At 48.9% G+C, this 12,382-nt stretch overlaps 1 protein-coding gene across 1 annotated transcript; it reads right to left on the bottom strand.

The window, feature by feature from the left end:
• Nucleotides 1-1,962: 1,962 nt before the first annotated feature.
• ASTL (astacin like metalloendopeptidase) lies at nt 1,963-11,500 on the bottom strand. Its single transcript, XM_032763428.2, has 7 exons — nt 11,452-11,500; nt 10,641-10,702; nt 6,711-6,801; nt 6,025-6,142; nt 4,727-4,908; nt 3,297-3,378; nt 1,963-2,140 (listed from the first exon to the last, which is right to left on the bottom strand). The coding sequence occupies exons 1-7, from the start codon at nt 11,498-11,500 to the stop codon at nt 1,963-1,965; spliced, it is 762 nt and encodes a 253-aa protein (XP_032619319.2).
• Between the last annotated feature and the right edge of the window lie 882 nt (nt 11,501-12,382).

Here is a 12,382-nt window from a genome sequence, read left to right as displayed (position 1 = left end):
AGTTGGTTTTAGTTGCTTGCATACCAATCTCAGTTGGTTTAGAGGCTTGGGAGCCCCAATCCACTGGAAGGGTCTCTGCTTCTGTAGCATTTTCAGCATCTTTCACTTTGCTCACTGGAAAGCGAGTCCCCTCTGTTAGGCTAGGAGAGCCATGTTGATAGCTGGCTTTGATTTTTGTGCCTTCTACAAATCCCAGCTCAGTTTGGGTCTCCACGGAAGTGGTAGCTTTTGTCAGAGGTGCTCTGTAGGAGGTTTCCATTTCTGATAAAGACAAGGCTATACCTTTTTTATGCCTAGTTGTGGCCCAGTGCACTCTTATTTGCACTGGGTAAATTGTGTGGTTCTGAACCATCTCAAAGGAGGTAGTTAATGATGTAGGTTGCATCACTTCTGTGGGCTCACTCTCTGTAATGCCACTGGTAGGAATGGCAATGGTGCTTTGCTCATGACTCCCTGGGCTGTATGCCTGGCTGTTTGCAGACTGGTTTCCCTGCTTAGTTGGGCTGCTGGTCCAGTTCTGTACAGGGGGTAGCAGAGAAGTCCGCTCTGTAGCATAACTCACAGTGCGAGTCTCCATTTCTACAGAGGGAGTCTCCCAAGTCAGGGCAGACCTGGTCCTGGTGAGTGCCATGGTGGTTATGTATTTGTCACTCAGTCTGGCTAAGTTCCTGGTCCATTTCTCAGTGCTGGTTGGATGTGGGGTTTCTGTGGCATGTACTTGCTCAGGGCGTGTTGGTCCCAGAGATAGATGTGCTGTATAGGTCCCTAAACTCTCCGAGGGGCTGGTGATCTCTGCTGTGGCCAACTCAGTTTGACTCTCCAGAGACTGTGTTTGGTTTGAAGACAAGGTCACCACTTCAACTTCAGATACTGGAGAGGGCCCCTTCTGTACCAGATAGGTAGAGTGATAGACCAGCTCTTTTCCTTGGATGCTTGTAGTCTCTGCTATTCCCACATCACTTGGCCTAGTGCTCCCTGTCTCCACCGGGGCTACTCTTGCAGGAGATACCAGTTCTGGGAATGCAAGCCCTGCAAGAGCATCTGTAGGGATTTTAGTACTTAGTCCCTCTGCTGCCTTCCTATGGTGACTTGTCCCTTCTGAGAGCCAAGCAGGAGGAGCCATTACTGTAGTAAAGTCAGGCTCTTTAATGGATGTAGTTCCCAGGACTGAAGCTTCCCTTGTAGGAATCAGACGTTTCCCTTCAGGGCCTACAGTCCCTATTTCCATGTGAAGTGAAGGGGGCTTCCCAGTAGCTTCCAGATATGTTATGCCATGGGTAGACATCCTTGTAGGTTCAAATGTCTCCGACTCCATTATAGGATGTTCAGCCAGAGGGACATTTAGGCCTTCACCATCCATTGCAGTTTTGCCCATGATCTCCTCTGTCCATGCTGTAGGTGCACTTGTCATTTGTCTAGAAGGCCTCCTTGCAGATTGGACTGTTTCAGGGGGTTTGGTTCCTGGAGAGGAGACTCCTGCAGTGAGAGAGGGGGTGGATACTTTGATTTCCCCTTCTGTTGGGCAAGGTTCCAGCTCATTAGAGAGGAAGTCCATTATATTCTCTTGGGTAGTACTTTCAGTTGGGCTTTCTGGAAAGAAGTTGTTTAGCAGAGATCCACTCATGTACCTACATTGTCTCAACTGTCATGTTATGCCACATACCAAGGATGGCTGCAGTACACTAATGCCAAGTGCATGTTACTACTTCTATAAGATGGGCTCATGTAGCATCTGTTCTGTAGCTAATTACCCACCCTAATCCAGAGTGCATCCATACCCCTATTCTGATGTGGGCCCTGATCCTGCACCACCCCTTCCCCTTCAGGCCCTACCACCTCCCCAAACCTAGCTGTTCCCACAGGAGAACCCACTCCCCAGGCACTTACAAAAGATTTGTGCCAAAGTGCTTTGAAACGCTACTGCCCCCACAATGCACTATGGCCCTCCCCTAGGGGAGGGCTTTAGGCACAGAAGGCACCCAGCTCCTTCCTACCTGATTCTCTCAGAGTTGGAGAACATTTGTATAGTTTGTTGACTCTGGCAATGTCCGAACTGCTCAGATTCCACCTCTGCCCAAGAGCAACATAAGGATTGGAGAGTGGTATGATGGTGGGCAAGCCAGTCATACTAAAGGCATACCTAGAATTAAGAAGTGAGGAATAATTTGTCAGGAGGCCAAGTAGTTCATGGAGAAGCAGTGATCTTCTACAGTGAGTGTAGTGGTGAAAGGTAGCTTCAGAATACCAGGCAAGGTAACTGGAGAGGCTGTTAGAAGCTTCCCTATTCTGTCTGGTGGACAGAAGCATCTGTCTAGACTCATTCTCCTTCTATTCTCAGACTTTAAGGTCAGAAGGGACCATTATGATCATCTAGTCTGACCTCCTGCACAACGCAGGCCACAGAATCTCATCCACCCACTCCTGTAACAAACCCCTAACCTATGTCTGAGTTATTGAAGTCCTCAAGTTGTAGTTTAAAGACCTCAAGGTGCAGAGAATCCTCCAGCAAGTGACCCATGCTGCAGAGGAAGGCAAAAAACCTCCAGGGCCTCTGCCAGTCTGCCCTGGAGGAAATTTCCTTCCCGACCCCAAATATGGTGATCAGGGTCATGAAGTACCTTGAAGGAAGTACTCTTCCTGGCTCTGATCAAGAGGTGGCTCCTTCCCAAGCACCACCCATTCGTGACACTAATGTGACATGCCACTCACAGCTGAGAGAACATGACATATGCTTTGATAGCACTGAAATAGTCAGGGGCGGCTCCAGGCCCAGCATGAAGCACACGCTTGGGGTGGCATACTGTTGGGGGCGCTCTGTCAGTCACCAGGAGGGTGGCAGGCAGGCCGCCTTTGGTGGCATGCCTGCGGAGGGTCCGCTGGTTCCGTGGCTCTGGTGGAGCCACAAGACCAACGGACCCATCCACAGGCATGCCTGCGGGAGGTCCACCGGAGCCACGGCACCAGTGACCGGTAGAGCTCCCTCCACGGCATGGTCCCGTGCTTGGGGCAGCAAAATGTCTAGAGCCACCCCTGGGAATAGTTAGCACTGCTATAGTCATTGGGAACCTGAATTAACATCTCAGATGAATGGGGCAGTTTGCCCCTCAACTATTTTGGGCTCTCTACAGGCTCAGGCAGGCACCACTGCATTGGTTTACACTCCTTCCACATTTAAGAGTGGTTTCTGCTTGCATCCTTCAGAGCAAACTGAAAGCTGAAGTTATGGAGAACAAGCTGGCAGCCTCAGGAGCACTGCCACTGGCCTGACTCCACCTGAGTGCTTGCATGGTGCTTACCTGCCATAGTGCATGACTGAGGAATAGTCATAGTTCACCAACATGTTGCTGTTCCAGGATTTCATGAAGTTAATTTCAAAGCCTGTAAGGCAAGAGGAGTGTAACAGATCTACTCCCACAGCCTAGTACCCTAGCCTCATTGAGAATGGACTGGGACTTGTACAAGTGCTGCTGCTGTACAGAGGTGTCAAACAGATAGTTAAGGGTTAATGCCTTTTTCACCTGTAAAGGGTTAAGAAGCTCAGTAAACCTGGCTGACACTTGACCAGAGGACCAATAAGGGGACAAGATACTTTCAAATCTTGGTGGAGGGAAGTTTGTTTGTGCTCTTTGTTTTGGTTGGTGTTTGCTCTCGGGACTGAGAGGGACGGGACATCAGTCCAGGCTCTCCAAACCTTTCTGAATCAGTCTCTCATGTTTCAGACTTGTAAGTAATTAGCCAGGCAAGGCATGTTAGTCTTATGTTTGTTTTCTCAACTTGTAAAGGTTTTTTTGCTGGAAGGATTTTACCTCTGTTTGCTGTAACTTTGAACCTAAGGCTGGGGGGACTCCTCTGGTCTATAGGAGTCTGATTACCCTGTAAAGCATTTTCCATCTTGATTTTACAGAGACGGTTTTTCCCCTTTTCTTTCTTTAATTAAAAGCTTTCTTTTTAAGAACCTGATTGATTTTCTCTTTGTTTTAAGATCCAAGGGGTTTGGATCTGTGTTCACCAGGGAATTGGTGAAGTCCCTCAAGGCAACAAGGGGGAAGTTTTGGGGGAATAGAGAGTGCCCCAGACACTGGAATTCCAGGTGGTGGTAGTATACCAGAGCTAAGCTAGTAATTAGGCTTAGAAGTGCCCATGCAGGTCCCCACATTTGTACCCTAAAGTTCAGAGTGGGGAAAGAAACCTTGACAAGAGGGTACTGCAAGGCAAAACTGATGCCCTTCCAATTGCAGCTCTTCTGGTCCCTCAAGACACAAAAGACTAGTGAGATGCAGTTAAATTGGCAGACATGAATTTTTTTTTACTCAGATTGGGGCAATCTAACATACCAGGAGGGACTATGCTTATTCAAAGTGGCTTTGGTTCTTAATGAAAGGCTCCGAAGTCCAGCATCTCCTATTCATGTGTTTCCAGGTTTGGGGATTTGTTCTGCACATGTACTCCCACCCAAATGAAACTGGAGTTTATTTCTACATGCAATATCACCATCCTACACTGGAGAGCCCCAATGTCCAGCAGTGGGAATGTGGGCTGTTAGCAGTGAGATTTAGAGGAGACTCCTTTAGCTTTCCCCCAAAGGAATGCATTTGATCAGCTATGGAGGTACAGAATGGAAACAAGCTACTTCCAAGTTCTGCAATATCTTTCTCCAAATCACTAGTTGCTTTCAGGAGAGCTCATCTGGAATGGAGAGACTCAGGCAGCAGAGGGGAGGACTTACCAGTCAAGATTTCATTCCAGGAGATTCTAATGTACTTGTCCCGGTCAGCTCTGGAGTGCTCATGCCAGAAACCCACCACATGCATGAGTTCGTGCAGAGTCACCCCTTTCCCCCTTCTGAGGCAAGCAGGTGCTAGGGAGACCACCTGCATCCCACCAGTGCGTCCAACGCTGGAGAAGCATCTAGTGTGAACAAGAGACAGATGTTTGGGGAAAGGAGGGGGCACCCTGCCATGCAGAGCAGCCCCTGAAACATGACTAAGGCAGGAAAGCTGGAGGCTGCAGAACTTAACCCATCCATGCAGCTTTCACACTCATCAGGAACTGCCCCGATTTGGTTATACCAGTGTAAATCCCACCAAGGGCAGGATCTGGACTTCAGACAGGTCCAGTTTGAGAATTAGTAGCATCTCTACAAGCCAGAAGGGGCAGTGCCAAGCTAGAGACTGTCCTGGCATTGGAGAAATTGCCCCATCTGACAACTTTGCTATTCAGCTCAGTAGCAGTTCTGCTGACCCAACGCAGGGAACAGAGCCACCTCCACCCCATCCATGGTACCTGCTGGAGTTGCCAGCCTTGCTCTGTCACATGGCTGGCAAGCTCTTTGCTCAAGAGCTTGGGGGCTAGGAGGAGGGAGCATTACATGAGCAGAAAGACTGCTGAGGGCTCCTGTGCTGGGAAGAAGAGATTCGACTCGAGTTCTTAGGACTGCAGGGATCACCCCTGATACTGGAAGATCCACCTATGGAGGGGCTGTGGCACTGCTCAGGCACCTGTCACTTCAGCTGTGCTTTCAGTGCCAAGCCCCCCAGTTCAGTCCCTGCTGAATTTGAATATTTCCAGCATGTTGGATGCGCTGCTCTCACCTAGGAGAAGAGGGATGTTAACACTGGCTAGGAGCATCATTTCCCCCTCCAGTGTCTTGTCAAGAGGCTACAACTTCTAGTAGAGCTCAAGTAGGAGGAGCCCATGTTTTGGTGCTTAAGGGCCCAGTGAAGTTCTTGCTGCTGGCTAGCAGGGGGTTGTAGGACAGCACCAGTGAGTTTCTGCTAGCTGTCTCTTCAGTAGAGTTCTGTGCTGCTCCCCAGCTTCTTAGGAGGAATTGGGGCTTGCTTCAGGAATTTTACTGGAGGGGAATCAAACTTTCAGATGAGGGGTTGATTGATACCAGCCAAAGAGGAGTTTGCTTAGGCAGCATGGGACAACCATAAGGTAAAGCCTGGATGCATGAGCAGAAAGCAAGCGAGAGGTTTTACTGCACTACCTCAGAGGCAGTTACTGCTCAGGCTCAATACTAACCCAGACATTGGCATGATGGAGATGAAATCTCTCTGGTATGAGTAGGGAACAAATTTGATGCATGTGAACCTTGCGAAGTCTGCAAATGCTTCCTTGATGATCTTCACACCAGGCTTGTCTGGGGGAGAACAGAGGTGCTTCAGTGTCACGTCACCCAGAGGACTCATCTGCATCACTGCAGCCCATCTGAGTCATGGAGCTCCAGCCCTACCAGCTTTCCCTCTAGTAGTTGGAGCTACTCCAGTCAGGCGACAGGGACAGCAGAATGCCATGTAAATGGACAAGTGGCTCAAACACCAAGTGGCCACTTCCAGCATCCAGCTGGAACACTCAGGGTTCCTGGAGGGACAGGAGCACTCTGGAACTGGTAACAAGCCAGCTCCAAACTGGTGTAGGAAGTCTGATAAGTTAGTGATTAGTCCCTAGTGAAACCCCTCCCAGAGAGGGCCAGGCAGCACCAAGTGTGTGTTCCTACAGCTGGATGGGAGAGAAACCCCAGCCAGATAGGCAAGGTGGTTACTTTGTTCTGGGCTTTCAGCATAGCAGTTGGCCTTTGGCACTACAGCTTGTTATAGGCATCTTCCTGCACCCCAGGGATTCTCCTGTTGGTCTCTAGCTAGAGCTGGTCACCTCAGACGTGGAACGTGCCCTCCAGGAAAGGGCTTTGAGCACTAGACACCACCTACCATATTTGTAGGAGATGATGTAGGGAATTTGGACAGTTCCTCTTCTCTTTGGCCATTTTGGGCTTGCAGACGAAAACGCTCTGAACGGGCTCTGGAGCAGGAGGAAGAGAAAAAAGCTAGTTAGGTGGGCAGGTGTTCCTAGGATTGGACTCTCCAACCAGTAGTCCCACCAAGACTAGAGGAACCTGCCAAGTTTGAGTGTGCCCGTACTATGTTCCTCCCTGAACACCTATTACCAGCCAGTCAAGATTAGTCACTGGCTGCCACTTAATACAGTTTAAGCGTACTAGCTGCTGCAAGCTGCACATACTGTACTGGGAACAGAGGGAAAGGACATGGAGTGAACCACAAAAAGAATCAATCTCATGTCCTCTGCAGTGAGAGCCCCCTCTAATGCTGCTGTGCTTGCATTGTGAAGTGGTTATTGTATGTACACACACACTCCCCCATAAAGCCATGGCAATGCAGCTCACATGGCTGACACCTGAACCAGGTGCTGCTTTCATCAAGTCCTTGGATCTGAACACTGCTTCAGCCAGAATCTCATGGGAGATATTCTAGCAAACCCTCTGCTCAGCTTGAGAAGTATTGGCAAGCCCTAAAGTCACAGAAACGCAGAGTTGGAAGGGACCTCAATAGGCCAATCCAGTCCAGTCCCCTGCACTCATGTTATCTAGACCACCTGTGACAGGTGTTAGCTTAACCTGTTCTTAAAAACCTCCAATGACAGATTCTACAATCTCCCTAGGTAAACACTGGAACAAGCCAGCTACCCTGCCAGTTAGATTAGACATTAGGGACAAACTTCCTAAGTCTCCCTTGCTACAGTTTAAGCCCCTTGTCCCATCCTCAGTGTTAAGGAGAACACTATCAGCCTACCGCTTTATAAGAGCCTTTTACATACTTGAAGGCCTGTCTCCCTCAGTCTTCTCTAGAAGAAATAAACCCATGTGTTCTAGATCTTTATTCATTTTTGTTGCTCTTCTGGGGACTCTCTCCAATTTGTCCACATCTTTGCTGGAGTGTAGTGCCCAGAATACTGCAGCTAAGGCCTTATCAGTAGGACCATATCAAATTCATGACCATGAAAAACAATCATGGCCTGTGAAGTCTGGTCTTCCCCCATGGAGTCTGTTCGGTGCGCTTTTAACCTATGCTATTCAGATTTCATGGGTGAGACCAGCATTTCTCAAATTGCGGTCCTGACCCAAACGGGAGTTGCAGGGGGGAGGGGGTCACAAGTTATTTTTGCTGGGGTGGTCACAGTATTGCAACCCTTACTTCTGCACTGACTTCAGAGCTGGGCAGCCAGAGAGTGGCAGCTACTGGCCAGGAACCCAGCTCTGAAGGCAGTGTCCCACCAGCAGCAGTACAGAAGTAAGGATGGCAATACCACAGTGTGCCAACCTTACTTCTGTGCTGCTGCTGGCAGCAGCTCGGCCTTCAGAGCTGGGCTCCCAGACAGCAGCACACTGCTCTCCAGCTGCCCAGCTCTAAAGGCAGTGCTGCCACCAGCTGCAGTGCAGAAGTAAGGATAGCAGTACCGTAACACCCCCCTCCCCATCTTGTGACCACCCCACAGCTCCTTTTTTGGACAGGATCCCTACAGTTACACTGAAATTTGAGATTTAAATAGCAGAAATCATGACATTTCCCATTTTAAAATCCTATGACTGAAATTGACCAAAATGAACCATGAATTTGGTAGGGTCCTACTTAGTGCTGTGGAAAGTGGAAAGCTACTTATGTCTTGCTTACAGCAATTCTGCCAATACATCCCAGAATGATGTAATACTGCTGCACAAAGCAACACAAACATTCATGACTCATTAAGTTTGAGATCCACTAACTCCGAGCCTTTTCTGCTGTAGTACTTCCTAGGCAGGCATTTTCCATTTGTATTTGGGGCAATTCATTCCTTCTTTGTTACTGTTTCATCCTATTTCTTTCAGGCGTTTTGCAAGATTATTTTGAATTCTAATCCTGTCCTCCAAAGTGCTTGCAACCCCCCTCAGTGTGGTATCCACCACAAATTAAGTGTACTCTCCATGGCATCATTTATTAAAATGTTGATTAGACAAAGCCAGGACAGATCCCTTCAGAATTCCACTCAATATGCCCTTCCAGCTGGTCTCTGAACCATTGAGTGCACTTGTCCAGCCAGTGCTTAATGGTAGGTTTGTCTAGGCTAAATTGCTTTTGTTTACAGGAAGGCCATGCAAGACCATGTCAAAAGCCTTACTAAAGTCAAGATGTATCACATTACTGCTTATCCCTATTCACAAGGCTTCTTATCCTGTCAAGAACACCTAAAATCCTTCGACGGATTTGTTCTTGACAGATCCATGCTGACTTATCACTTAGCCGGTTTGCAAGCACCTAGAGGAAAATTTGCTCCATTATCTTTCTGCATACCAAAGTTAAGCTAACTGGTCTGCAATCCCATGCGTTGTCATTCTTTTGTAGATGGGCACAATATCTGCCCCCTTTTAAAATCCTCTGGGAATCTCTCCAGTCTCCTTGAGTTCTCAGATAAGCGTTAATGACTCGTCTCTTCAGCCAATTCTTTAAGTATTCTAGGATGCAAGACAGCCAGCTTGTTTTGGGGCTTGTCCAGGAGCACAGATGCAGCTGTGCCACTTTACTGAAGATGCTACTACACTGACAGGAGAGCTGCTCAGAGAAATGTCTCCAGGGGGGATTTCACACCTCTGAATGCCATAGTTCTACTGATCGAGGTCTGTAATGTAGACCTGGCTTAAGTAATTCTTAACTTGTCCCCCATGTTAGACTCAGATTCTACCCCATTTACACTGATGTTTGGGGGGGATAGCTCAGTGGTTTGAGTATTGAGCTACTAAACCCAGGATTGCAAGTTCAATCCTTGACGGCAAAAAAATAGTTAGGATTGGTCCTGCTTTGAGCAGGGGATTGGACTAGATACCTCCTGAGGTCCCTTCCAACCCTGATATTCTATGTTTGCCATGTTAGTAATCCAATTACTGCTAGTTTTTTTGGGTGAAAACACATTTAACATTTTGGCCAATGCAGCATTTTTGGTATTATCCTCCTTGAGGCATCTGTTTACCACCTGGTCCTTGGTCTTCCTCTTGCTTCTAATGTATTTGTAAAATGTTCTTGTTACCCTTATGCCCCTTGTTAGTTGCTTTGATCTTCTTAATTTCATCCCTACATGCTTGTGTTTTTTATATTCCTCCTTCATCGTTTGATATAATTTCATGTCAATTCATCTTCTACCAGGACCACTGCAGGGCTCAGAGGAGCCCCATGCCCAGACTTTTGGAAGCCAACCCCGCCCCCACCTCCCAAACAGAAAAATGAACAGTCACCCCCCTGCACAGCAGACACATCCACCTCTCCAGGAGTCATTCTCCCCGCGCTTTGTAACACCAGCATCAGTATTGCTTCTCTTACGTGCCCTGAGCAGTGAAGATAGTGAATGCTGATATCTAAGTCACACCACGATAGCTGATTTAGCACTCATTAAACAAGTGGGGCTGTTCAGGCCCTCTGCAAACAATAGGTAAGTGGGTAAGTTCTCTCTGCATCAGTGGAACTAGTTTCTCGTTGAGTTAGTTCTCTTTTAAAACCTCACTAGCTGTGGTGGTGGCAAAGGAAAGCCAAGACACTAAGCTAGTTGAGAGGGCTGTCTGTGCCCCTGCTGACGACTACTCTGTGCTTCCCTTCTCCCCAGGGCAGGGCATGCATCTTGCTTGACCGCTGCTGTAGCAAATGCATGGACCTACAGTTGGGAACACGAGTAGGGCTCTCAGTCCTTGACCCAGTTCTGCCAGCAGCACCCTGCTCAGGGTGCGAGATCTGCCAACAGATATGGCCTCAATGACCCTGCCTTGTTAACCACCCCTTCTCCAAATGGATTTACCCCTCGCCCCCTGGAGGGTCACTTACCACCTTGACGATGTCTCCCTCCAGCAGGAAGCTGCTCCCTGGTGCTTCTGGAGGAATGAGCTCTGGAAGTAGGAGAATCCCCATCATTTGAATCACCTGATGCCTCAGGGGGAAGGTACCTCACCTGCTTACATCACCAGGTGAGCAGCCAGCCCAGAGTCAGAATATTCCCTGCATCCTGATGACAGGAAGCTCCACCCAGCCAGTTTGTTAGGAGTCACATAGACCTGCTTCTTGGCATCCAAACAGCTATTGAAGCGTGGGCAGTGGACAGCTGCAGTTACTGCCACTCACTCTCCCCTCCTCCCCCACCCAACACACTCTTGCCCTTGCCCCCACATGGGAGATTGGGTTTGATGTTCTTTTGGCCACTGTTCTCATGGCTTGTGTTGTCACAGCATCCGATTGCCCACTCCCAAGTCTGGAGGGGAGTGGGATGGGTGTGGAAAGCATAGCAGCTCTTGCTGGTGCTCGACGTCAGAAGGTTTGTGCACTAACTGGGCCACCTAATCCGAGCCTGAGATGGGCTGGGCAGAGTGGTTCTCAGGCTTCCCAGACTTGGGTGCACCATACCACACCAAGACACTAGAGACTTGCTGGGATAAACCACACTCAGCAGAGCCCCAGCTGAGGCAGGGAGCCTGCCCAAGTGTACAGGGCATATACTGGCTGGTGTGAAGCTGGCATTCCTGGTCAGAGAGACATGGACACCCCAGCAGAACAGGTCCCAGCAAATCAGAGCTTCCAGCACATATGGATTTCAGAGGGATCTGCAGACACAAATGCCTCAAAGCACAAGGGGATTTCCTACCTTGGTTAATGTTGAGGATCTCATCACTGTCAGGTGGATTCCCAGCCATACCAATAGCATGTTGCTGAGGATTTCTGAGCTGAAGGGAGTTGCCAAGGCCTCCTGTAGGGAGAGCTAGAAGGAGGGAGATTAAATAAGTGATTGGAGATTTCACTCCCACTCCAGCCTTGGGGTAGATCAGAGACAACCATCAAGATGATTTCACATCCATTCCACCCCAAGCAGCATCTAACCCACTCACCACCACTCCAATTGCAGTTTTAGGAGTGACTTGGGATCATGGGTGCCTGATCTGAGGGGGGCAGCTATTTGGAGTGCTGATCACCCACCCACTCCAAGTCAGGCCTGGTTCAGAGCACTAGGCAGTCTCAAATTGGGTCCTTTGAGATGGTGGCACTACCAAGGGAAATCCTTGGCAATTGCAGGGCATTTTACACCAGAGAGTCAAAGCTTCTTCCTCCTTATGTTCAGTCACTTCCTAAAGCCCCTTTAGGATCTACCATTGCCCCAAGCACTAGTCATTTTCAGCATCATTAGGGAGATGGAGGCACAGCAAGCTTAAGCAGCATGACCAAGGTCATAAGCAAGAGGCAAGTTGGCAGCTGGTCAAGAGACAGATGTTTAGGCCCAGATTCACAAGGCTACTTGGGCATCTCAATGCCCAGCCTTAGGTGCTTCAGTCCCAAGTTTGGTACCGCTATAATCCCCAAAACTCCTGCCAAACCCTATAAGGGCCTCAGCTCCCATGTTTCTGCCTCAGGGCAAATCATGCACAGCTGCCTCCTGTCTCTCTAGGCATGTGGGCACCTAAACCTTAGAGCAATTCACAAGCCAGGGGAAGACAGGCGTCACATGCAAGGCATGCTCAGAGGTGGCTTACTGGATCCAGCCCCATTCAAGTTCTAGCCAATGGAGGAGGAAAATGAGGCCC

Source organism: Chelonoidis abingdonii, chromosome 2, assembly GCF_003597395.2.
Source record: "Chelonoidis abingdonii isolate Lonesome George chromosome 2, CheloAbing_2.0, whole genome shotgun sequence".
NCBI classification, from domain to species: domain Eukaryota; kingdom Metazoa; phylum Chordata; order Testudines; family Testudinidae; genus Chelonoidis; species Chelonoidis abingdonii.
Note: the sequence above shows the minus strand (reverse complement) of the source record. Positions and strands in the feature narration are given on the sequence as shown.